General features: G+C 38.1%; 1 protein-coding gene across 1 annotated transcript; it reads right to left on the minus strand.

Moving 5' to 3' along the window:
• Positions 1–7,089: 7,089 nt before the first annotated feature.
• DYDC1 (DPY30 domain containing 1) lies at positions 7,090–25,416 on the minus strand. Its single transcript, XM_061163035.1, has 6 exons — positions 25,270–25,416; positions 23,133–23,234; positions 14,803–14,895; positions 11,582–11,638; positions 10,402–10,503; positions 7,090–7,119 (listed from the first exon to the last, which is right to left on the minus strand). Exons 1-6 carry the CDS (start codon positions 25,414–25,416, stop codon positions 7,090–7,092), a joined length of 531 nt encoding a protein of 176 aa, XP_061019018.1.
• Between the last annotated feature and the right edge of the window lie 524 nt (positions 25,417–25,940).

Genomic DNA, 25,940 nt, shown 5'->3' on the forward strand with positions numbered 1-25,940 from the left:
CTTGGTGATTATTTTTTAAATTTGACATCAAACCAAAGGCAACAAGACCAGAAATAAACAAGTGAGACTACATCAAACTAAAAAGCCTCTGCCCGGCAAAAGAAACCACCAACAAAATGAAAAGGCAACCTACCAAATGGGAACGAATATTTGAAAAGTCATATATCTGCTAAGGAATTGTACAATTCAATATAAAAAAAAAAAAACTTTAAAAATAGGCAGAGGATCCAAAAAGACATTTTTTCAAGGACACACAGATGGCTAACATGAAAAGGTGCTCAACATTACTAATCATCATGGAATGCAAAAGAAAACCACAAAGAGATAGCACTTCAACACACTAGAATGACTTTTATCAAAATACACAAGAAATAGCAAGTATTGGTGAGGATGTAAAGAAAACGAGTCCCTAGTACACTCTTTTGGGAACTGTAAACGGGTATAGCCACTGTGAAAAATAGTACAGGGTTCCTCAAAAAAATAAAGTAAAACTATATGATCCAGCAATTCCACTTTGGGGTATTTATCAAAGAAAATTAATACACTAACTCAAAAAGATATATGAACCTCATAAAGGATTATAAGGATTGTATGTTAACTCTATGCCAAATTAGATAACTTAGGTGAAACGAACAGACTCCTAGAAAGACATAAACTATAAAAACTGACTCAAAAAGAAACAAATATTGGAAGTAAAGAGAATGAATTAATAATCAATAGCTTCCAACAAAGAAAAGTATAGGTCTAGAAGGTTTCATGAGTGAATTCTATCAATTAAAAAAATTCTACCAATTAAAGAATAATTAATACCAATCCTTCATAAAGTCTTCCAAGAACAAAAGAGAAAGGAATGCTTCCTTACTTATTCTATGAAACCAGTATTAAACTGATACCAAAGCTAAGGACAACACAAGAAAACTATAGACCAGTATCTGTTTTGAATATGGATACAAATATCCTTAACAAATTCCTAGTAAATTGGCCCTAGAAAAACATAAAAAGGATCATACCATGATAAAAAACATTTAGCACGTCATGAATACAAGGAATTTCCTCAATTGATTAAAAAAAAAACTATAAAACACCCCAGTCACGTAATACTTACTTGTGAAAGATGGAAAGCTTTTCCCCTAAAATCAGGAACATAACAAGGATGCCTGCTTTCAACACTTCTATTCAATATTATACTGAAAGTTCTGGCCAGAGCAATTGAGGGAACAGAAAAAGAATAAAAAGGTACACAAATTGGAAAGGAAGAAGTAAAATTCTCTCTCTTTGTAAATGACATGATCTTGTGTATAAAAAATTCTAAGCAATCACAAAAAGAAAAAACTACTAGAGCTAATAAATAAATTCAACAAAGTTTCAGGATATAAGACCAATAAACAAAACCAATTGTGTTTCAATACATAAGTAATGAACAATGTAAAAGGGAGATTAATAAAATAATTCCATTTATAATAGCATTAATAATACTTAGGAATAAATATAACCAAGAAGGAGCAAGACCTGTGTGCTGAAAAATACAAAACATTTTTTACAGAAATGAAGAAAGCTTAAATAGAAAAACATCTTGTGTTTATGAATTGGAAGACTTAACACTGTTAAGATGACCATATATCCCAAACCTATCTAAGGATTCAATGAAATCCCCATCAAAATACCAATGTCCTCCCTTACAAAAATGAAAAAGACAACCCTAAAATTCATATGCAATTTCAAGGGGGCCTAATAGCAAAAACACTGAAAAAGAACAAAGTTGGAGGGCTCACACTTTTCAGTTTCAAAACTCATAAAAATTACTAAGCTACAATAGTCAAAAGAGGGTATTACTGGGACAAAAACAGTAACATGGATTGATTGAATAGCATGGAGAGACCACAACGTATGTAAACCCATACATACACATTATCTTAATTGATTTCAACAGAGTGCCAAGACCTTTCAGTGGAGAAAGAACAGCCTCTTCAATGAACGGTGCTGGGATAACGGAATAGGCAAATACAAAAGAAGGAAGCTGGACTTTTACTTTATACTATATAGAAAATTAACTTGAAATGGATTAAAGACCCAAATAAAAGTTAAAATTATGAAACTTTTCAAAGAAACCACGGGTGTAAACCTTTATGACCTTGGATTCGGCAGTAATTTCTTAGATATGACATCAAAAGCACAAGTAACAAAAGAAAAAATAGATGAACTGGACTTTTTGAAAATGAAATCTTTGTAGGATTCAAAGACTCTATCAGGAGAGTGAGAGAATGAGAGAAAATATTTGAAAACTATACAACCAATAAGGTCTAGAATCCAGAAAATATATTTTTCTAAAAAAAAGAAAAAACTTAAAACTCAATTTAAAAGAAACCAAAAACAAAATAAAAACAGGCAAAGGACTTGAATGAACATCTCTCCAAAGATGTAAATATGACCAACAAGCACATGTAAAGATGCTTAGTTATTAAGTAATTAGGGAAATACAAACCAAACCACAATGACATACGACTTCACACCCATTAGGATAGCCACACACAAAAAGAGAAAATGGTAAATATCAAGTGTAAGTGGAGATGATACATTGTTGGTAGGAATGTAAAATGGTGGAGCTACAGTGGAAAGTAGCTTGGAGGTTCCTCAAAAACGTCAACATAGAATTACTCATTCCGAGGTATATACTCAAAAGAACTGAAAACACATGTCCACATAAAAGTTTGAATACACACGTTGATAGCAACATTATTCACAATAGCCCAAAGGCAGAAACCACCCTAGTGTCCATGAATTGACAAATGGATAAGTGTGGTATATATCAATACAGTAAGTTATTATTCAGTGACAAAAAATGTACTGATACACGGTGCAACTTAGATGAACTTTGAAAATATTATGGAGGTGACAGAAGCCAGGCCATATATTCCATTTATTTGAAGTTTCAAGAACTGGTAAATTCATAGAAACCTACTTAGTGGTTGGTAGGGGTTGGAAGGAGGGAGGAATGAGGATTGATTACTTAATGGGTGTGTAGTCTCTAGCTTTGATAAAGACATCCTGGAACCAGACAGTGAGGATGACTGCATGATATCAAGTACAGTGATGGCTGACTTTATTTACTGCCATTGAACTGTACACTTTAAAATGGTAAAATGGTAAATTTAATGTTGTGTGCATCTTACCACAATAAAAAGTAAAACGTATACTTAAAAAGTCTAATTCTTTATGAACATTGAGCTATACAAACAATTGTTTCAGATCTTTTTTAAAAAAATTATTTTCAATTTTCTTGTCCCTATCCAGAATCCAAATAGTGAATTGACAGAAAATACTGACTTTGATGGAGAAGGAAATGGCAATCCACTGCAGTATTCTTGCCTGGAAAATTCCATGGACAGAGGAACCTGGCCGGTTACAGTCCATGGGGTCACAAAGAGTCGGCCACGACTGAGCACATCAGCAGCACTGACTTTGAGGCCCAACAAAGGCCCAGTCCAGGTCAGCTCTGTCACTTACCAACTGTTTAAAATGAGGCAAAACCCCTCTCTTAGTGCCTCAGTTTCTTCATCTGCAGAGTAGTGAATAATATAAATTATGCAGGGCCTGAGTAGTGGCAATACCATAGGAGTAAAGGAGCACTTACCAAGGTGATGATAATAAAAAATAACTGTAATGGATTGAAAGACACTACTAAATCAAAGAAATACCATGAGTCCATAATGATAATCAATTAAAAGAAATTTAGGAAAAAGTGTCACTATTCATAGCTCCTTGAATTCCTTACTTTCAAGGCTAGTAATTAAGGGAAAAGAAACATTTATCTCTTTTTAGGAAGAATTACATTTGGGGGTAACCCAATGATTCTCAATGATTATGAAAAACTTTTCAGAAGAATGCTGGACATAAATGTAAAAGGAAAATAGAATTAACAATGAATTTCACAAACTCCAATGCAAAGTTTGATTTGGATAAAAATTAGCAACTAGTATTAAAATGATTAGGATTGGATGGTCATATTGTAACCATACAAATCACTTCAGAGTTGCCAGAGGGGACACAGAAGACTGGAGGCACAGACTATCATCACCCTAACCCAATGGTTATTCTTAACTGTACCGATGGTGGGTCAGATGCTGTGTTTTCTGATGTTATACATAAAAATTAGATTAGTAGTTGCCTAGAGTTGAGGGGAAGGATTTGGGTGTCATGACCACTAAACCAGACAGTTTCTTCTTGGGGTGAAGAAAATGTTCTAAAACTGATTGTGGTGATGGTTGTACAAACCAGTGAGTGTACTAAGAACCAATGAATTATAAATTTTAAGTGTTTGTGATTGTTTGTGAATTTTATCTCAATAAAGCTGTTATGTCCCAAAAATATATACAGCTATATCTAGGTTAAATCTTCTTCAATCCAAACAAAATTCAAAATATAGCATCTACAGAGCAGAAAGCTGAATTGGAGAAAAATTAGGTATCCAGAATTATCAAACACAAATAAATAATAGCTAAAGAAAAAAACACATTAGGGGGAAAAAGTACTGAAAAGTATCTTCTTTCTCTATTTTAGCTGAAAATAAACATTTACACAGTACTACAATTGTGTGGCACAGTGACCACAAAAGTTGCAAGCATTTAAAAATGCTGAAAAATCACTGCTCCAGCATCATAATATTAAACCAAAATTTTAATAAAAGTGATGTTTTAAAAATTGCTATGTCTCAGAAGTTAACCTACAACTTCAGTTGAACAGTGAACTTAATACTTGGCTATTCAAGATTCGGCCAAAACATCTATTTAACTGCATGATGCCACTTACATGTGGAATCTAAAAAACTACAACAAACTGGTAAAACAAAAAGAAGCAGAAACCTATAGTTTACTTATGTTTAGATCCTTTATGTCTCTCCATTCTTTCACTTCTTCCTCCTCTTTGCCTTCCACTAAGAACCAGATCAGTAGGAAAATCTAGAATGCTTCAACCAAAACAGGATCTCATCTAGCTACTTAAAAGTATGCCAGAACAGGAGCCATCTCCACCCCATCCTTTGTTGTCACTGTTTAGTCTTTACTACCCCATGGACTGTGTAGCCCACCAGGCTTCTCTGTCAATGCAGGTGATGCGGGCTTCATTCCTGGGTTGGGAAGATCCCCTGGAGAAGGAAATGACAGCCCACTCCAGTATTCTTGCCTGGGAAATCTAATGGACAGAGGACCCCATCCTTTGGGTGGGTCTATAATAAGTCTTGCTGCCATTAGCAAGAAACTCTGAGACTCAGATTCAAACTCAGCCTAAGTGTCTGCCTGAAGATGACAGCCTTGCCCTAGTCCCAGTGGGCATTTGCTGTATCTGTGAGTCATCTCCTGGTGGAGATGGGAGCCTCTTCCCTTGCACCCTGATCACCAGCTGAATCCTCCTGAGGGCTCTCTCCCCAGACAAAGGTTGAATACCTTTCATCTCCTTTCTTATCCCATTCTACCTTCTTCCTCTTATACCAAGTTTTGGCTGGGGACTCTTCACACAAGAACACCCCCTATCCCAGAGCCACAAAGCTTCATCTTGTGAGTAACACTCAGAAACTCTTGCTGCCAAATCCCAGGGCCAGACTGCACTCTTTGGGGAGTGGCATGGGCAGACTGAGTCCAAGATTACCCTCTGAGCCTGTCTTTCCACACCTAGCCCTCCTTGATGGTGCCACACTGGTTGAGGCCGAGGCCTTGAAGGACACTTTCCTGCTGCCTTCAATACTTCTGCCTGGGTGCAGTAAACACAGGTCATCCATATGGGGGGCAGAATGCCTGGCAGCCTGATTGACACAGAAGTTACCTATGGCTCCATGGCACCTGGGACTTTTTTCTCAAAAAAAAAAAAAAAAGTATAGAACTGGACTTCCCTGGTGGTACAATGGTTGAGAATTCACTTGCAAATGCAAAGGACCCAGGTTTGATCTCTGGTCCAGGAGGATTCCACATGCTACCAGGCAGCTAAGCCCCTGGACCACAACTGCTGCGCCCACATGCTGCAGCTACCAAAGCCCATTCCCTTAGAACCTGCGCTCCTCCAGGAGAGAAACCACAGCAACGAGAAGCCTGCGCACCACAATGAAAAGTGGCCCCCTCTTACTACAACTAGAGAAAACCACCCATGGGCAGCAGGGAAGAGCCAGCGCAGCCCCAAATTCTTTAAGTTTTTTAAAAAGTATAGAACTGATATAACATTTCTCTTCAATGAAATCTGTATTCTTTCCCATAATTTTTCCCCCTTTTTCTTTTCCCATTTATGCAATTAGGTTGTTCTCTTCTCACTGTGTCAGGAAAGGTATATTATAACCAAAACCAGAATTTTTTTTTTTTTTTAGAAGAAGCCTCTTCTTGGCATTTATGCTTCCATGCCTATACCACTCCTTAAGGAACAGAAAGGACTCATACATAAACACAGATCTGGAAAAATTTTTTATAAAAGCAAATTTCTCCCTAAAGTTCAAAGCTAGCCCTAAAACTTCCAAGAGGCCAAGAGTGCAGTCAAGGTCCACAGACCGCCCAGCATCCACTGAAGGAAGAGAGAGCTTCCTTTCAACAGCAGCACATCATCCCTCTGCCCAAAGATTGCTGCAAAAGAAACAAAGCTTCCCTACCCAGCCGCATCAATAAGCATGGATTAGGTGGAACTACAAAGCATCATTTCCCAGCAAACTGGGGAGGTCTTTGCAGTGCATACCCGGGAGGAAACCATCATGTCTCAAGCATGTTGAATGTTCCTGAACCCTACACAGTGGCAGCCTCTTTCACTTCTCACAGACCAGTAACTTTCACCTCAGGCAATCTTGTTCTCATACAGATGCACACAATTCTTTTCAGCTGGTGCTCCTTTTGGTTGCTTTGGGAAAATTTCTCTCCTGTTCTCTCAATGACATCATACACGTAACCAGTTACATTAAGAAAACAATATTTTAAGGCCACACTTGAAACTCATTTATAAAGCTGTGGTTAGAGGGAGGATAAACAGAGTACAAGTTTGGAGGTAAAAAAAATACAACTGGGGACCTCCTATTTTGAAACTTGAAGGAAGAAGAAAAATTTATTGTTCTTAGGTTGGTTGATCCTACAAATCTTGATCAATGTTTAATGCAACCTAAAAACAAAATAAAAAGTAAATATTCTTTAATACAATTATAAATTTTAACTAATACAATTAATTGTATGCTTTTGTATTAAAATTAATTGTAGTGTGCTTTAATACAATTAGAAATTTTAATTAATACAATTAGAAATACAATTTTCCTTGGAAGAAAAGCTATGACCAACCTAGACAGCATATTAAAAAACAGAGACATTATTTTTCCAACAAAGGTCTATCTAGTCAAAGCTATGGTTTTTCCAGTAGTCATGTATGGATGTGAGAGTTGGACTATAAAGAAAGCCGAGTGCCGAAGAATTCATGCTTTTGAACTATGGTGTTGGAGAAGACTCTTGAGAGTCCCTTGGACTGCCAGGAGATCCAACTAGTCAATCCTAAAGGAAATCAGGCCTGAATATTCATTGGAAGGACTGATGCTGAAGCTGAAACTCCAATACTCTGGCCACCTGATGCGAAGAATTGACTCATTAGAAAAGACCCTGAAGCTGGAAAAGATTAAAGGCAAGAGGAGAAGGGACAACAGAGGGTGAGATGATTGGATGGTATCACTGACTCGATGGACATGAGTTTGAGCAAACTCTGGGAGTTGGTGATAGACACAGAAGCCTGGCACGCTGCTGTCCATGGGGTCACAAAGAGTCAGACACAACTGAGTGACTGAACTAACTAAATACAATTAGAACTGTGAAATGTACAAGCTACACAAAATTAGAGCTTAGGTAACTTCTATGTGACTATGTAAATGAAGCTTTTTGATAGTTTCAGATTATTTCACATAAAATCCAAGTTCAACATAATAATAATTTAATTGTATCCTCAATGTATTTATTAACCCATCCTTTCTTCTACTTCTCTGGCTATTCTCTCTTATTGTTGTCTATATCCTTCTTGTATGTTCCTGTACCCATCCCTTAGATGTTGAAATTTCTCATGGTTTCACCCTGAGAGGGTTTCCCAGGTGGTTCAGTGGTAAAGAATCCACCTGCCAATACAAGAGATACAAGTTTGATCCGTGGGTTGGGAAGACCCCCTGGAGAAGGAAATGGCAACCCACTCCAGTATTTTTGCTTGGGAAATCCCCTGGACAGAGGCACCTGGTGGGCTACAGTCCATGAAGTCAAAAAAGAATTGGACATGACTTAGCAACTAAACACACACACATACACACACACACTTCACCCTGAGACCCCTCCTTCACATTCTGCATTCTCTCTGGAGCATCTGACTCACTCTCCAAGCTTCGCTTAGTATATATGACTAAATTCCTCTCTCCTGCCTGGACCTCTCTCCTGTCCTCCAGACCCACCTACACATCTCAGAGTGACCTGAAACTCAACATGTCCACAATTGAAGCCATTGTTTTCACAAAACCTACTTTCTATTCATATGTTCCCCAATTCAACCAATGGTAAAGTTCAAAAAATGGTGACGAGTCCAGTTGCCCAAGGCAGAAATCTGGACTTCATCCTTGATTTCTTTCTCCCCCTTATCCTCCCAGCTAATAGTGAATCCACTCAGCTGTACCCATCTGCGCTGTGTGCATCCTGATCCTATTCACCTTGCACCTGAATGACTGTGATAATTTCCTAAGCTGTCTGCTCTTCCCACTCCCACCCACTCAGATCTTCTCTCTACCTTCTAAAAACACTCATCTAATCCTCACATAAACCCTTTTGATGACTTCTACTGCACATAAGTCCAAAATCCCTAACATGACACACAGAGCCCAGTATGATCTGGCCTATACCCACCTCTCCAACCTTCAGATCACTTCCTTCCCCTCGCTCCATGCAACTCAAACCAAAATATTGGACTATTCCAGTTCCTTAAAAGCATCTTGCTATCTCTATCTGCTAGACTTATCTCAGGCTAATTCTTTAAATGTCATTTCCTGCATCAGACTCACCCAGGCTAGGTCAGGTTTCCCTGCTCTGTCCTCTCACTGACCTTTCCCCCAGCAGCCCAAGGATCCCAAAGGGCAGAAACCCAATCTGTTTTTCTCTCTGGTATTTTCTAGCTCCCTGCATAGTACTGAACCACAGCAGCCATTTAATAAAAATATATCCACTGTCTGATTAGAACCAAATCCACCCAGCTCCACTTTCTGAACAGCTCTTAAAACACCATTTACTATTTTCGGTCATCAATGCTATCTCTCCATAGATTACAATAGCCCCCCTGGTGGGTCTTTTCAAATCTATCACTCCATTTTCTTCTACATGCTATAGCCAGATGGCCTTCCTAAGATGCAGCTCTGATCATGTTGACCTCCACTGCCTTTAGGATAAAATACATATGTCTGAGAACAAATTCAGGTCCTTTAGTGTTCTGGCCCCTGATTTCTCCACTGTCCCAGCTCTGATCTCTCCCTGCCTCCCATTCCCTCTCTCTTCACCCTGAACTGGGTCTTGATACTTTCTGTGCTCCCAGACTCCCACCCCCCCACTGAGTGACAAGGCTGACTTTCTCCATGAAGATTTCCCTGATCAAAGGTCTTCAGCCAGGCAGCTGTTCTACTCTGTCAGTGCCCATTGATGCAGGTGACTCAATGCAGCCTCTTTCAGGGCAGTCCCGGGTCACAGCTGCTGATGGCATCAGATATCAACAGCTCCTCCTCTCGCTCTCAAAGCATGCTGCTTTGGACGACAAATTACCTGGCCACTCTAACACTGACAATTACTTGCTTGTCCAGTTGTTTGTTTCTTTCCCAGACAAGGTCAGAACGGCCTGTTTTGGCCATAAAAGCACTGGGCACAATATGTGTGCACAGGAAACACTGTATGATTATTAAATAAGCCAACGTACATAAATACTGTAAAACATGCACTCTCATTAGGTTATTTACATGGCTCCATGGTTTATTACTGAGAACCAAAATATCAGCCCCCCAAAATTTAAAGATTATGTATTTTTCCACATGATTTTAAATATACATTTTGAAGAGATTTTGAAATTTTCAAAGCCTCACTTCCGATCAACCATATGACCCTCTGCACAGGAGGGCATACTGCTCACTCCACATTAACACCCAGCTACCTCCCCATCGGTGCCAACACTTCTGTGTGGAGCCAGACAAGTGCCTGCCCTCACTCTCGGGGCCAGCAGCACACTGCATAGAACATCAGTTAGAAAAATGTTGGCACCCAGAAAACTGATTTCTTTCTGTGAAGCAAAAGACCGATTTTGCTATCCAACCCTGGCCTGAGAGACACTAGGCTTTCCCAAGTAAAACAAGAAACTCTGCTTTTCACAAAACACTTTCCTAAGGATACTTACGTCAGAGAGCATTGGTTCATCGAGTTCTTCCACTCTGCTCAAGTTTGGTGCCCCATATCGATCACTAATTTCAGCTAGTGTTTTGCCTGAGTCGGCTCCATCCTATAGTCATACGATCATAAATGAATCATATAATTCATTTTCACTTTCAGATGACTTTGAGATTAATACATTAATTTGCTTTCAGTTCTGCTAAGACATTTCTGAATTATAACATCAAAATTCAACATTGTCAGTTAATGGAATGAACCAATACCGTTAATGACAAGAGAATTCTAAAAACAAATGCTAAAATGTGTTTTTAAAAAAATACATCAGAAATTTAAAACATATCACTGCATTTAATCATATGGTCAGTAATCTCATAATATTCTGATTTTTAAAAATACAAAAACGAACTGAATATCCCAGTTTTACCCACTTTGAGGATTGGCTTTAAAGTATACCCTATTTATGAAACAGATCACCAGCCCAGGTTGGATGTATGAGACAAGTGCTCGGGGCTGGTGCACTGGGAAGACCCAGAGGGATCGGGTAGAGAGGGAGGTGGGAGGGGGGATCAGGATGGAGAACACATGTAAATCCACGGCTAATTCATGTCAATCCACGGCTAATTCATGCCAATGTATGGCAAAATCCACTACAATATTGTAAAGTAATTAGCCTCCAACTAATAAAAATAAATGGAAAAAAAAAAGTATACCCTATTTGTGACTTGTTATTACTAGATTATGTATTTGAACTATCAGTTTTGATAATCTCCATATTAAAACTTTAGCTACTGGGATTCCCCGGTGGCCCAGTGTTAAAGAATTTGCCTACCAATGCAAGAGACATGGTTTCAGGAGGATCCAACATGCTGCAGGAGCAGCCTGTGTGCCACAGCTATTGAGCCTGTGCTCTAGAGTCTGGGAGCTGCAACTGCTGAGCCCATGTGCCCTAGAGCTTGTGCTCCGCAACAAGAGAAGCCACCACAGTGAGAAGCCCGAGTACCTCAACTAGAGAATAGCACCCACTCACTGCAACTAGAGAAGAGCCTTGTGCAGCAAGAGGACCCAACACAGCCAAACATAGATAAATAAAATTGTTTTTAAAACATATCTACTAATGCATCAAAATTAAGCGTCACACTCCAGGATACTTATTCGTATCCCATAACAGAGTAACTTTTTCTTCTCACCTCTCCATGTAAAGTATCTTCACCCTTAGCCATATTTTCCATGCTCATTCTCAACTCCTATAATATATAAAAATGAAGAAAAATACTTTGAATATGCTTTTCATTTTGATTCCATGTTTAATTTTTAAGCATTTTATTTTTACATTATGACCCATTTAACTGCAAAAATGCTGTCCTTCTTAAAGGAGAAATCTGAATACAAAACTACAGGTACAGTCTCACTTAATACTCTATTAATAGGTGACTACCATATTTTGTTTATAATTAAATAGAATGTTTTAAAAAATGAAATAGGCTGAAACACTAAACCTGAAGACAAATTACTAACAAAAGTGAAAAGTGACAAAATAAAAATTTTAATAAACTCTTAAAATAAGAGGTTTTGAAATAACTTTCAGTTAAGTAGAATTTTATACATAGTAAAAAAGAAGCAAATATTTCTAAAGTAATTAGTCTGGCCCAAGGCACTACCTAATACATGTGACCTCTCCACAGCACCTGGGCAATGCCCTCTATAAAGCACTCTGAACACATAGGAGACTGCTTTCTGAATGTGAAAACACAGAATCTTCTAATCAAACCAAACCTTGCTGTGGCCTCTATCTTTTCATTCTAAGGCAGCAAGCTGACTTAACTGGTCTTGAGCTGATTCACTTCAGCTGCCCAAAGGTGAGTCATCTCGTGACTTTTTATATAATGGCCCTGATGATTAGGGACACATATGGTACATGAGAGTCCCTTGGACTGCAAGGAGATCCAAGTAGTCAATCCTAAAGGAAATCAGGCCTGAATATTCATTGGAAGGACTGATGCTAAAGCTGACACTCCAATGCTCTGGCCACCTGATGCAAAGAACTGACTCACTGGAAAAGACCCTGATGCTGGGAAAGATTGAAGGCGGGAGGAGAAGGGGACAACAGAGGATGAGATGGTTGGATGGCATCACCAACTCGATGGACATGAGTTTGAGCAAGCTCTGGGAGTTGGTGATGGACATGGAAGCCTGGCGTGCTGCAGTCCATGGGGCTGCAAAGAGTTGGACAAGACTGAGCAACTGAACTAAACTGAATGGTACATATGGGCTTCCCAGGTGGCGCTAGTGGTAAAAAACCCAACCTGCCAATGGAGGAGATGTAAGAGACATGTGTTTGATCCCTGGGTTGGGAAGATCCCCTGGAGGAAGGCATGGAAACCCACTTCAGTATTCTTGCTGGGATAATCCCCACGGACAGAGGAGCCTTGTGGGCTACAGTCCATAGGGTCGCAAAGAGTCAGACACACTGAAGCAACTTAGCACTATATGCTTTTCTCCAGATCACTCCCTTCTCCTGCACACATCTTATCCCACAACTTCGTGGTTCTGATGGAAAAATCCATGTTCTCACAGGACTCTGTTCCCCAACCAAGGGATGGATACTTGACACAAACTCATCCAGTCAGAATCCTTCCCAAGATTCTTTTCTTAACTGAAACCCAAAAGAAAGGAATCCATCCCTTTCCGATGGTAGGAGCCACAGCATTATGAGACCCAGGAACCATTAAGGACCATGATGATCCTCATCCATGTGCAGCAAACCAGGCCACAGTGAGAGACAATAGCAGAGGTGTGAGCTCTGGCAGCACTGATTCTCTTGCTCCCAGAGGTTTAGAAGACCCAACTTCACCAAAGCCCTTCACAGTTTAGTTGTAAAACCCTTGCTTTAACCCAGGAGCCTTCCAATAAATTTCCTTTTGCAAATGATAGTTTAAGTCATGTCTCTGAAGCCACAAGAAGGCCAAGACGAAAAGACCTGGATGAATCTGCCTCTGAGCAAGGCAATATGTTGCAGGAAAGAAAGGGGAGATAAGCCAGTAGGAATATGGATTATTAACGTTACTGCAGCTCTGGACACTCAGTCTGATAATGCCCAGAAGGTAACATGAACGGGGACCCTTTGGAGCCAATCCCTTCTATAAATCACATACTTTCTATAACACTCAGATATAACTATCAGGGCATCTCAATAAAACACATTTTCAATTCTTTTATCATTTTGATCACTATCTTCTTGATGTATTCTGAGTTTTCTTCTTTTATTTGCAATCACTGAATCTTAACTGAAGTGAAAGGGTGTGTGCATTTACATGTGTGTGTGCATGCATGGATATCCATGTGCCCTACCCTCATTCAGACAAAGATAACATCAGCATCTGTGTTTTTTAGAACTCTGGTATAGGTATTTGATTTTATCCTTTTAAAAGCTCATCTTTTTGACTCACAAAAGTAGTCTTCCAACACTTAGACTACAATAGGACTAAATGATTTCACTTTGTAAAGAACAATTCTTATTCATCTCTTATAGAATGATAAGCATTGTAAATTGATAGGAAAAAATGGTAAATTAATTAAATCTCATTTTTAAAAAAAATTTAATTTACCCTTTAACTTATTTTTTCAAATCGTTTTAAACAATGATGCTCTCATCTAAGCCATTAATAAATATACTCTACAAAACCTGCTTCAATTTTAAATTTTTTAAATTTTAATCATGGACTAAGTAGAGGAATAACATTTGAGTAATAATTGATAGTTGTAAGTATATGATAAGAAATATCCAGTTGAAAAGTATAACTCAGTCATGCAGAAGTTTGGTCTATACAACATATACTTTTTGGACACAAGGAAACATTGACCAAGCAGGTGGCTTGACATAAAACAGACACAGTCAAGGGAGATGGACTTTTTTGACATAAGTTACTGAAAAATTTAAAGACATGAAAAATCCAAATAAGAACACATTTTAAAATGTAAGTTATTGTTGATAATACATCCAGTGTGAAGAAAAGAGACAGACTATTGTCTCAGAGATCAGAATACCTCCAATACTAAAGAATTTTGCCTTCAGTATCAGCTATCATAATTAGGAACCACTATCTCTTGACTAAAATGTTGACCATATCAATGTTAGAGAACACCACTGCTCACAAAGCAGTTTCACATACACAATCTTATTTGATCCTTACAACAGCCCAGTGAGATATTGCCAATAACATTATACTGTTATCCCTATTTTTCTAAAAGGTAAACTGAAACTGAAAAGGGTTATAGGACTTGCTTAAGTCACACAAATAATATGTGGCAGGTCTTTAGACTGTGAATCCCCTGCTATAACAACTGGAAGTAACAGTGAGGATTCTAAGAGGTTTTCAATAAAACAAACATTTATAAAACTTTAATTTACCTTCTCAAATTGTTCTTGAGCTCTCTGCAGTTCTTCTATTCTCTGTCTCTCTTTTTCTTGCTCTTCCAACTCCAGTTGGAATTCCAGCTGTTGCTGAATATTCAGATGTAAATAAGTCATATTAGAGTTTATTGCAAGGAATTCACTCGATTACTCTGAAGTATCCCAGGATAATTAAGGTTACACTCACCTAAATTTCAGAAACTTAAGAGAATAAATGGTCACAGCCTCCCAGTACTTTAGCTTTTACAAATATTTCATGAAGTACAAAATTTAAAAGAAAGCTTCCTTAGTTGCTAATTTTAGAAAAGCAGTATTTGTACAAAATTAAATCATTTTCCCGATTCTTCTAGAAGCCACAAATGAGACTGCAGTGATTTGTCTCAAATAAAATTTCTTTAAGAACTGATAGATCTTCAAATAGCCAAACTCTGGTTGTAAAACAGTAGATGAGAACATTTTTAAGTATATTACCTGAACCCAGATATAATCAACAACGTATTTGGTCCCATCTCAACATATATCCTAGCTCCAGGAGAACAGAAGTCCACAGACTAAATTCCTCTGGCCAAGCCTGACCCAACTCCTGTTTTTCTATAGTCCACAAGTGAAGAAAGGTTTTTATACATTTTTATGGTTGAATAATACCAAGTGAATAATATTTTATTTCACATGAAAATTATATGAAGTCCAAATGTCAGTGTCTATAAATAAAACTCTCTTGAAACACTGCCGTGCTCACGCTCACTCACTTATTTACTGTGACTGCTTCTGCCCCGCGACAGCAGAGCCAAGTATTTGCAACAGAGGCAGCAGGTGGTGCTCTCACTGCCCTGCACTTCTGCTCAGCACAGTACATACAAGTTCACTGATACCATCAGAACTCACAGCGTTTGGAGTGCCATAGTATCACTACACCGGGATATTTTTTTAACCAGTGCATTATCCATCAAGAAAAGAAGTGAATTTTGAATGCTGCTCTTTTAAGACAAAGCAGCCTGTGGGTTATTTTATTATCAAATTATTCAACAGCAAAGGATGGTGTTTCTCATTCAGTGACACTGTACTAAAAGAATACAGTAAATGTCAATATTATCAGAGTAAGCACTCATCACAATGGTGTCAACTCGCATGAACACAAAGGTCAGAAATATTAGATAATTTAAAACAAAATTATTTCATCAGAACAAAATTTCTTCACAAAAATTAAAAGTGAAAAGGAGGCTGCAATGTAAGTAAGTTACCAAGTGGCTCATCTGTTAGCCAACCAAAGAAACACATTTATCAATGGTGATTTAATTAAAACAAGTTTGATTTCAGTGTCTAAAAAAAATTAAGATTATTAGCTTTTTGGTGAGAACAGTTGCTCAGAGTGGATGACATGAGGAACAACTTCAATGGCCAATTAAAGACAAGGGAAATACTGATCTTTCTTGCCCTTGATGAGTAGACAAATCCTCTCAGCACTGCTTAGCTGTTTTTTATCAAAGGAGTTGATGCTGAGTTTGCAGTGACTGAAAAATCAACCACCATGAACAATCTTCACAGAATAGCACTATAGGCAAGAACATCTTCAGACATTGAGGAACATTAATTCAGTACAACCAGATATGAAATCTGCTAAGATGTGTAACAACCTGCCAAAAAAGTGTGTGTGGAACAGAAAAAGGCCTAATTGGACAAATTTACAAAGTTTGTGAAAACATAGTGTTTAAAGTCTATGAGTTTTCACTGTATGATTCAATAGTAGCTGCTCTGCAGGAAATATTTGACTCTATCATGTGTTAGAGTTCCAGATGAACTTCCAGATGTTCAAGCTGGATTTAGAAAAGGCAGAAGAACCAAATTGCCAGATCCGTTGGATCATCAAAAAAGCAAGAGAGTTCCAGAAAAACATCTACTTCTGCGTTATTGACTATACCAAAGCCTTTGACTGTGTGTTTCACAACAAACTATGCAAAATTCTTAAAGAGCATCAAAATATTTATGCTTTTGAACTGTGGTGTTGGAGAAGACGCTTGAGAGTCCCTTGGACAGCAAGGAGATCAAACCCGTCAATCTTAAAGGAAATCAGTCCTGAATATTCATTGGAAGGACTGATGCTGAAGCTGAAACTCCAATACTTTGGCCACCTGATGCGAAGAACTGACTCACTGGAAAAGACCCTGATGCTGGGAAAGATTGAAGGCAGGAGGAGAAGGGGACGACAAAGGATGAGATGGTTGGATGGCATCACCAACTTGATGGACATGAGTCTGAGTAAGCTCTGGGAGTTGGTGATTGACAGGGAAGCCTGGCGTGCTGCAGTCCATGGGGTCGCAAACGGTCGGACACGGCTGAGCAACTGAACTGAACTGATCACATGTTACTGAGCCAGCAGTGTTGAAACTGAGACCCCCTAAAGTTGAGTTCCCATACCGAGTTTATGATTAATCTCTCTATCCAAAACTTTATTCCCTTTGTTGTCCTCTCTGACCTCAATTCTGTGCTAACTGAACACTGTAATCAACCAGCGTCAGATGACTAAAATTGCTACTGTCGGTAACATCATTAATGCACTAAAATTGCTATTTTATCATTAATGTACAAATTCAGATCATTTCTCTAGGACAAGATGAGCTAACTGACCCACTGGGCCATGGACCACCTGGCCAGAGAACTGTAAATGGGCGACACCCTGACTTCCAAAGGAGTCAATGCTGAGTTCAAAATGACTGAAAAATCAACTGCTGACTGAAAAAAAGCAATGATTAAGAAATATCACAGAAGTATTGAAGCAACATGGATAGTTCTAGAGATTATCATACTAAGTATAAATCAGACAGAGGAAGACAAATATCATATACCACACTTGTACATGGAAACTGAAAAACAGTATAAATGAACTTAACATAAAAAACAGAAACAAACTCACAGAGATAGAAAACAAACTTATCATTAACAAAGGTAGGGGGAACTGGAGCAGGGGTTAACAGATGTACACTGCCATATATAAAATAAACAAGGATACTGTATACCACAGAGAACTATATTTAATGCCTTGTAATAAACTATAATGAAACAGAAAAAAGTATCTATCGATATATATATATATATAAAACACAAAATCACTTTGCTATACACATGAGACTAACACAGTATTATAAATCAACTATACTTCAATTTAAAAAATAGAAAATGTTACAGAAATGTCACAAGATTAATCCCAGCCTCTTTACTTTTCCCCTTTAAGAAAAGCGCTCATTCAAACACTAAGTTTTAGTGGATATGCAGTTTGTCTCCTGCTCCCTTGCTTGTTACCCTGCAGTAAACTCTGTACTTGCCTTCACCACAACCCAGCGACAACAGATTTGGCTTTACTGTGCACTGGATGAACAAACTTGAGTTTGGATCAGTAACAGTGTCAACAGCGACCTTCATTTACCCTTATGAATTTAACCATCATCTGCTCTATGAATTTTCATAAGAAATAGAAGCTAGGGACTTCCCTGGTGGTTCAGTGGCTAAGACTCCATGCTCCCAATACAGGGCTTGGGTCAATTCCTGGTCAGAGAACTCCAGGTCACATGCCACAACTAATAGAATTCACAAACCTCAGCTAAAGATCCTGCATGCCACAACATAGAAAATCCTGCACACCACAATTAAGACCCAGCACAGTCAAATAAATAAATAAATAAATAATTTTACAAAGACCATATATTAAAAAAAAAAAAAGAAATAGAAGTTGAATATATCTTGACTTGCTCTACCACTCGATAGTTTCATGCCTAACAGTTTTGTTGTGAATTTTTGAGTTCAGGGACAAGACTGAGGTATTTCTGAATGAGAAGACCATTTTCAACCACAATTATCAAACATTAAATAACTTTGTAAATTAGCTTCTGCTGTAGACTAAACAATTTTTAATCAATTCAATCTAAAAGTATAAGGCAAAATAGCACTTATATGTAAACCTTAACACCTCAGTAGAATCATTTCAACAACAGCTAATACCGTCTGAATCACGTCAAGCTGCTGTATACACTCCCAGTGCTGTCAGAAACCAGATTTCTTTTTTTTTTTCTTTCCATTTATTTTTATTCATTGGAGGCTAATTACTTTATAATATTGTAGTGGTTTTTGCCATACATTGACATGAATCAGTCATGGATTTACATGTGTTCCCCATCCCGATCCCCCCTCCCGCCTCCCTCTCCATCCCATCCCTCTGGGTCTTCCCAGTGCACCAGCCCTGAGCACCCATCTCATGCATCCAACCTGAGCTGATGATCTGTTTCACCCTTGATAGTATATTTGTTTCAATGCTGTTCTCTCTGAACATCCCACCCTCGCCTTCTCCCACAGAGTCTAAAAGTCTGTTCTGTACATCTGTGTTTCTTTTTCTGTTTTGCATATAGGGTTATGGTTACCATCTTTTTAAATTCCATATATATGTGTTAGTATACTGTATTGGTCTTTATCTTTCTGGCTTACTTCACTCTGTATAATGGGCTCCAGTTTCATCCATCTCATTAGGACTGATTCAAATGAATTCTTTTTAATGGCTGAGTAATATTCCACAGCTTTCTTATCCATTTGTCTGCTGATGGACATCTAGGTTGTTTCCATGTCCTGGCTATTATAAACAGTGCTGTGATGAACATTGGGGTGCACGTGTCTCTTTCAGATCTGGTTTCCTTGGTGTGTATGCCCAGGAGTGGGATTGCTGGGTCATATGGCAGTTCTATTTCCAGTTTTTTAAGGAATCTCCACACTGTTCTCCATAGCGGCTGTACTAGTTTGCATTTCCACCAATATTGTAAGAGGGTTCTCTTTTCTCCACACCCTCTCCAGCATTTATTGCTTATAGACTTTTGGATAGCAGCCATCCTGACTGGCGTGTAATGGTACCTCATTGAGGTTTTGATTTGCATTTCTCTGATAATGAGTGATGTTGAGCATCTTTTCATGTGTTTGTTAGCCATCTGTATGTCTTCTTTGGAGAAATGTCTGTTTAGATCTTTGGCCCATTTTTTGATTGGGTCATTTATTTTTCTGGAATTGAGTTGCAGGAGTTGCTTGTATATTTTTGAGATTAATCCTTTGTCTGAGAAAACAGATTTCTATTCCCATACAAATTTGTGCCAGATACATTTTCCAAGTTCAAACTATAGTTTCAGAGTGTGTTTAGGCCTGATGTAAGTGCAAAGGAAATTCCCACATTTTAAAATCCATTTACAATGGATTTCAAAACTGTGTAACTGAGAAGCTTTCACCAACCATCAACTGGAAGGGATTAATCTATCAGGTGGAGACACGCTAAAAGACAAATATGAAGAGAAAAATTGAGCAGTCTTCTACAAGTGCCTTCCAAGAGATCAATACACTGAATATTGTAGGCACAAGGACTAATTATCAACAGTTGGTAGGACCTGTGAGTGAAATTTCATAGATGTGTGTATTTCATAGATGAAATACATAAAATTTCATTACAGATCAGCATTAACAGAAACATTTCCATCCATTTTGATGAGAGGGAACATTATCTTTGAAGTCCAACTAAGTGAACTTTTAGCTTTAAAGGGGGAGTGTAATTCTTCTCAATAGTAAGCCTACATTACGGAAAGAAATTGTAGTTTTTTTAATTTTTTATTTCATCGATAAAACATTTGTAGAAATTTCTCTCTTGCTATGGCTACATAATATACCATAATCCCCACACAATATCCTCAGTTTTGCCTCTTGGCCTGAAAATCACAAAATATCCACCTTTACAGGAAGAGGTTGTTAACCTCACCAGAAAGTAATTTCTTACCATCAGTCCAGTGCCACCCCATAAATAGGATAATAGAAGCTCATTCCATTAAGAGCATTTTAAAACTATATTTTTTACAAAGAGATAATAAACAGTGATTAATAGTTATTCACAAAGGGCTGTTAATTAATTTCTTTGTATTCTTATGTCATCCCCACTAAAATAAAAGTGATGGGCTAGCTAGCTGAAATGCAGGAATGTTATCATTCAATCATTTCAGACATCAGTAAACAAAGTGAAATAACTCTAATCGGTCAATAATAATGCAAAATGCAGTTGTTAAATACCAACCACACTGGTCAACATAACCAGTTTCTTAACATTTTTAGGAAATGTTTGAAACTCAACTGCTTTCTTCACATGTGACCAGTAGCATTAGAAAAACATTCAAACAAACATAAAAGCTACTACTTCCAAAATGAGTTCTTAGGTAAAAAACACCAATAAAAATGTTTCCCTGTTCACAAGGACCTGGGCTTGCTGAAGAGTTTTTAAAATTTCAAAGAATTTCAAGTCAGCTATACTATGAGGACACGCTTTTGCAACCAAAAGGCAAGTGATCAGAGTCCTGACCTCCAGTTCATTTGACTCAAAGGGCACAGAAAGCCTCTCTGATTTTTCTTCATCTTAGCCTCACTATTTTAAGTTCTTCTCTGCTGGTCCATCTTTCCACACATCCCTTCTCCTCTTCTCATCTCTCTCTGCCCACCAATCCACTTCTTTAACCAGCCACCATGCCCTCTGCAGGATATCACTGTATCTTCCACCCACCCAATACACAGTAGGTGGCTTCATACTGATACAGCCAGAGAAAAGTTTCTAGTATTGTCAAACTTTATTGAAGTAATGTAAAGAAGATAAGTCAACAAAAGTTAGGGTACCTCCACAGCTGTGATCTAATTGTCTCGGGGAAGGAGAACTGCTAAGAAGTTCCCTTTATTCAGAGAGACAGGGGACAGATGCAGCTCCAGGAGCTGGAAGAGGCAGGGCAGATCCTCACTCAAAGTTGCAGCAGACACTTACCCAATTGGATGGGCATTTGACATCCAACACTTTGCAACCTCTCCACAAAAATAAGCCCAATGACTGAAAAATGAAGACTCAGAAGCAGTAAAGGCCTCTACAGCCATATCCATCTAAGGTGCCTAGAATGTTTTACCAAGTATTGAGGATGGGAGACAAGACAGAGAGGCTATTTCCCATGTCTACATTTTCCTTTTTATCCACACACACAAATAATCCCTTCTTAAAATATGTAAACTGGAGTTGAGTCTCTAGAATTAGGTACTATATGGTAGAAGTATAAGGGTGACTCAAATTTGGTTTAGAAGTGCTCCATAAATTAAATTAGTCCAGAAGTCACTCTAGAACTTTCCCCTATCTAGTTTATAGTCCATGACCCACCTCTTCAACCATTCTCACACCAACATCCTTAGCTCCCCAATCCTGCTAACCCAAACCCACTTCAATCTGTCTGTCTCCTTCACATCTTTATCAGTATACCTAGGTCTAAGTGGAGAAAATCACATAATAACAAAATCAAACCAAAAGGCCCCATTATGACTGCTTGGACTCAGGGAATTCAGTGCTACCAAGGGATGCCAAGTTTCCTTGGTCAACTCTAATTCTCCAAAGTCACCATTTCAAACCTTCACCACTATCCCGTCACCTCCTACCTTATCACCTCATTCTGGGTAGATGATCTTGGTCCCTGCTTTATAAAAAAGACAGTCACACAGAAACTGCTTTCATCTTTGTTCCACAAAACCTACACACCATATGTATTTAATGCCGTCTTCTCCTCTTCCCTTGAATCAAAGGATACTTTCACCTGCCTAATCTTCACTCCAGAGAGTTTCCTCTGGTCTCCAAGAAAAGCTGACCCTAGTTAACGATCCCCTTCATTTCTTTATATCAACCACTCCCCTTCCACTCTGTTCCTTAAAACAAACAAACAAAAGAAAACACCTTCCCTGAAAATCTCCTTGAAAACATTACATCTACTCACTATCTCCATCTCCCCTGCTTTACCCCACCCCACACAGCTGCGCCCACCTAGGTCACCAGTGGCCTTAAGTGAGCACTTGGCAATTCTGTTCTCACCTGACCAACCACAGACATGATGGACCACTCAGGTCTCACTGAGATGCTATCCCCTTGGCTTCTATGATAGCAGACTCTCTGGGTTTTCCTCCTACTTCACACTGCTTCTTCCCCAGTAAGGAAGCCACATACAGGGACTTCCCTGGTGGTCCAGTAGCTAAGACTCCACGCTCCCCATATAAGAACTAGATCCCGCATGTCTCCAATGAAGATCCCCCATGCCAGCAACTAAGACCTGGTGCAGCCAAGTAAGATAAATAAAAATAAGTATTAAACAAAAGAAACCACATAACAGACATAACACTGAAGATATAAGGAAGCCACTTCTAAGCAACCAGAGGTGAGGAGTTTTCTGCACCTTGGTGTGGGGGTACCGCACCAAGGGTGCCACCCCTGGGGCTCCAAGCACCACTGAACTCTCTGGTCTTACCTGCTGGAAGAGAAGCTGCTCTGCTTTAAGTCTCTCCATCATCTCCTGCTCCATCAAAGCTACTTCTCTTTCATGCTCCAGTTGGACCATTTCCTCTTGTCTCTCGCATGATTTAAAGAAAAACATCACATTACTAATTACAGATAAAACAATTTGTAAATCACAATCTTGAAAGCATCTTAACCACCACCAATAGGGAAAGGAAAGCAAACTACAGTCTATCCATTAGGAAACTATATAATAATTGGGGGAAATCTGTGTATTATTTCAACAAAGAGCATAAAGTTAAAATTACACATTGAATGTGGTCACAATTGTGTAAAAAAAACCAAAACTCCAGACAAGTATGTATAAAAAAGATTATAGGCTAACTAAAAATACCTAAAAATCTAAATAGAGGTCTTTGTTTTCTTCTGCTTTTTCATGTTGTCCAAGTTTTGTATAATAAACATACTATTTTTATAATAGAAAGAAATTATAATATTGAACTTCTGTTAAAAAGCAAAGATACTGGGCCAATTATTTCACTCATATAATTTTATAACAGAAGATCCAAAATGGAACAGGATAAAAAGCCCAGAAATAAACCCAAGCATCTTTGGTCAATTAATCTATGACAAAAGAGGAAAGAATATACAATGGAGAAAAGACAGTCTCTTCAATAAATGATGCTGTGAAAACTGGACAATTACATGTAAAAGGATGAAATCAGAACATTCTCCAGTACCCTACACAAAAATAAACCCCAAAGGGATTAAAGTCCTAAATGTAAGACTGGATACTATAAAACTCCTAGAACAAAACAGAGGCAGGACACACTTTGACCTAAATTGCAGTGATATCTTTTTTGATCCATCTCCTAGAGTAATGGAAATAAAAATAAACAAATGGGACCTAATTAAACTTAAAAGCTTTTGCACAGCGAAGGAAACCACAAACAAAATTAAAAGACAGCCTACGGAATGGGAAAAAAATATTTGCAAATGATGCAGCCAACAAGGAAATTAATCTCCAAAATAGACAAGCAGCTCATATAGCTGAATATCAAAACAAACAAATACAACATATGGCAAAAACCACTACAATATTGTAAAGTAATTAGCTTCCAACTAATAAAAATAAATGAAAAGAAAAAACAAAACAAACAACTCAATCAAAAAATGGGCAGAAATTCTAAATAGACTTATCTTCAAAGAAGACCCACAGACGGCCAAAAGACACATGAAAAGATGCTAAGTTAAACATCACTGTTAGAGAAATGCAAAACAAAACTACAATGAGGTTATCACCTCACACCAGTCAGAATGGCCAGCATCAAAAAGTCTACAAATAATAAATGTTGGAGGTGGTATGGAGTAAAAGGAACCCTTCCCTACACTGTTGGTGGGAATGTAAATTGGTACAATCACCATGAAGAAAAGTATGGAGGTTCCTTAAAACATGAAAAATAGAACCCACATAATCCTTCAATTCTACTCCTGGGCATATATCTGGAGAAAACTCTAATTCAAAAAGAGACAGATACATGCATCCCAGTGTTCACTTAAGCACTGTTTACAATAGTCAAGACATGGAAACAGCCTAAAAGTCCAGCGATAGTTAAATGGATAGAGAAAATGTGGTGCATATATGCAAAGGAATACTCTTTAGCACAAGAAAGAAGTCCGTTTGCAGCAACAGGGATGGACCTAGAGATTATAATACTAAGTGAAGTAAGTCACAAAGTAAGTAACAAAGTAAGTAACAAAGACAAATGTTATACAATATCGCTTATATGTGAAATCTAAAAAATGATACACACGAACTTCTTTATAAAACAGGAACAGACTCAAAGACATAGAAAACAAAGCTATGGTTACCAAAAGAGAAAGGTTTGGGGAGAGCGGAGGGATAAATTAGGAATTTGGAAGTAATGCATACACCCTACTATATATTAGTAAAAAAGGACCTACTGTACAGCACAGAGAACTATACTATTTTGTAATAATTTATATGGAAAAAGAATCTAAAAAATATATATGTATATAATACATACATAGATCTGAGTCACCTTACTATACACCTAAAACTAATATAATATTGTAAAGCAACTATTCTTTGATAAATAATGAATTTTTAAAACTATATCCATATTTACCTGTTTCTCCATGGTCACATTTTTCTTATACTTGTAAATCCACAGTGCTAAATATTCTATTGGATCCACTGGACGCATCCTTGCCACTTCCGCAAGACCTTCAGTTAGACATGTCCCAAGAATCTTTTGAAGATACGTTGACTCCATTTCTAATTGCTAAATAAAAACTTCTAAAAGACAAATGTTTTGCATTAGTGCAGGAAATTTTCAATGAAGGTACAGTGAAAGCAGAGTCCAGTGAGGCCAATAAAGCATTATCTTCTGTCACCAGTCATGGGCACCTGCCATCAGCACATCAGGGCACAAGCAAGCTGGCTCTGGGATGCTTCTAGCAGTTTCCAAAATGGCTCCACAAAAGTTGCCACAACTAGAACAGTTTCCAAATCCTGAAGGACCCTGGAGTCCAAGAGTCAGAGGAGGGTTACTTTCATTATTGTCCATATGATATATGGATGTCCATATGACAAGAGATGCATGTCTTACTAAATCCTCACAGCATACCTGAACATGGTATTCTTAGCCCCACTGTGCAGATGAGGATGACCAGGCACAAAGAGTGTAAGCAAACAGCCCAGGATCACACAGGTTGTGCATGATGGAGAGGGAATCATACCCAACTCTTGATTCCAGAGCTGTTACCCTACATGATTTATTAAGATGTTCGTTGCAAG

This window comes from Dama dama, chromosome 15 (assembly GCF_033118175.1).
Source record: "Dama dama isolate Ldn47 chromosome 15, ASM3311817v1, whole genome shotgun sequence".
Classification (NCBI taxonomy): Eukaryota; Metazoa; Chordata; class Mammalia; order Artiodactyla; family Cervidae; genus Dama; species Dama dama.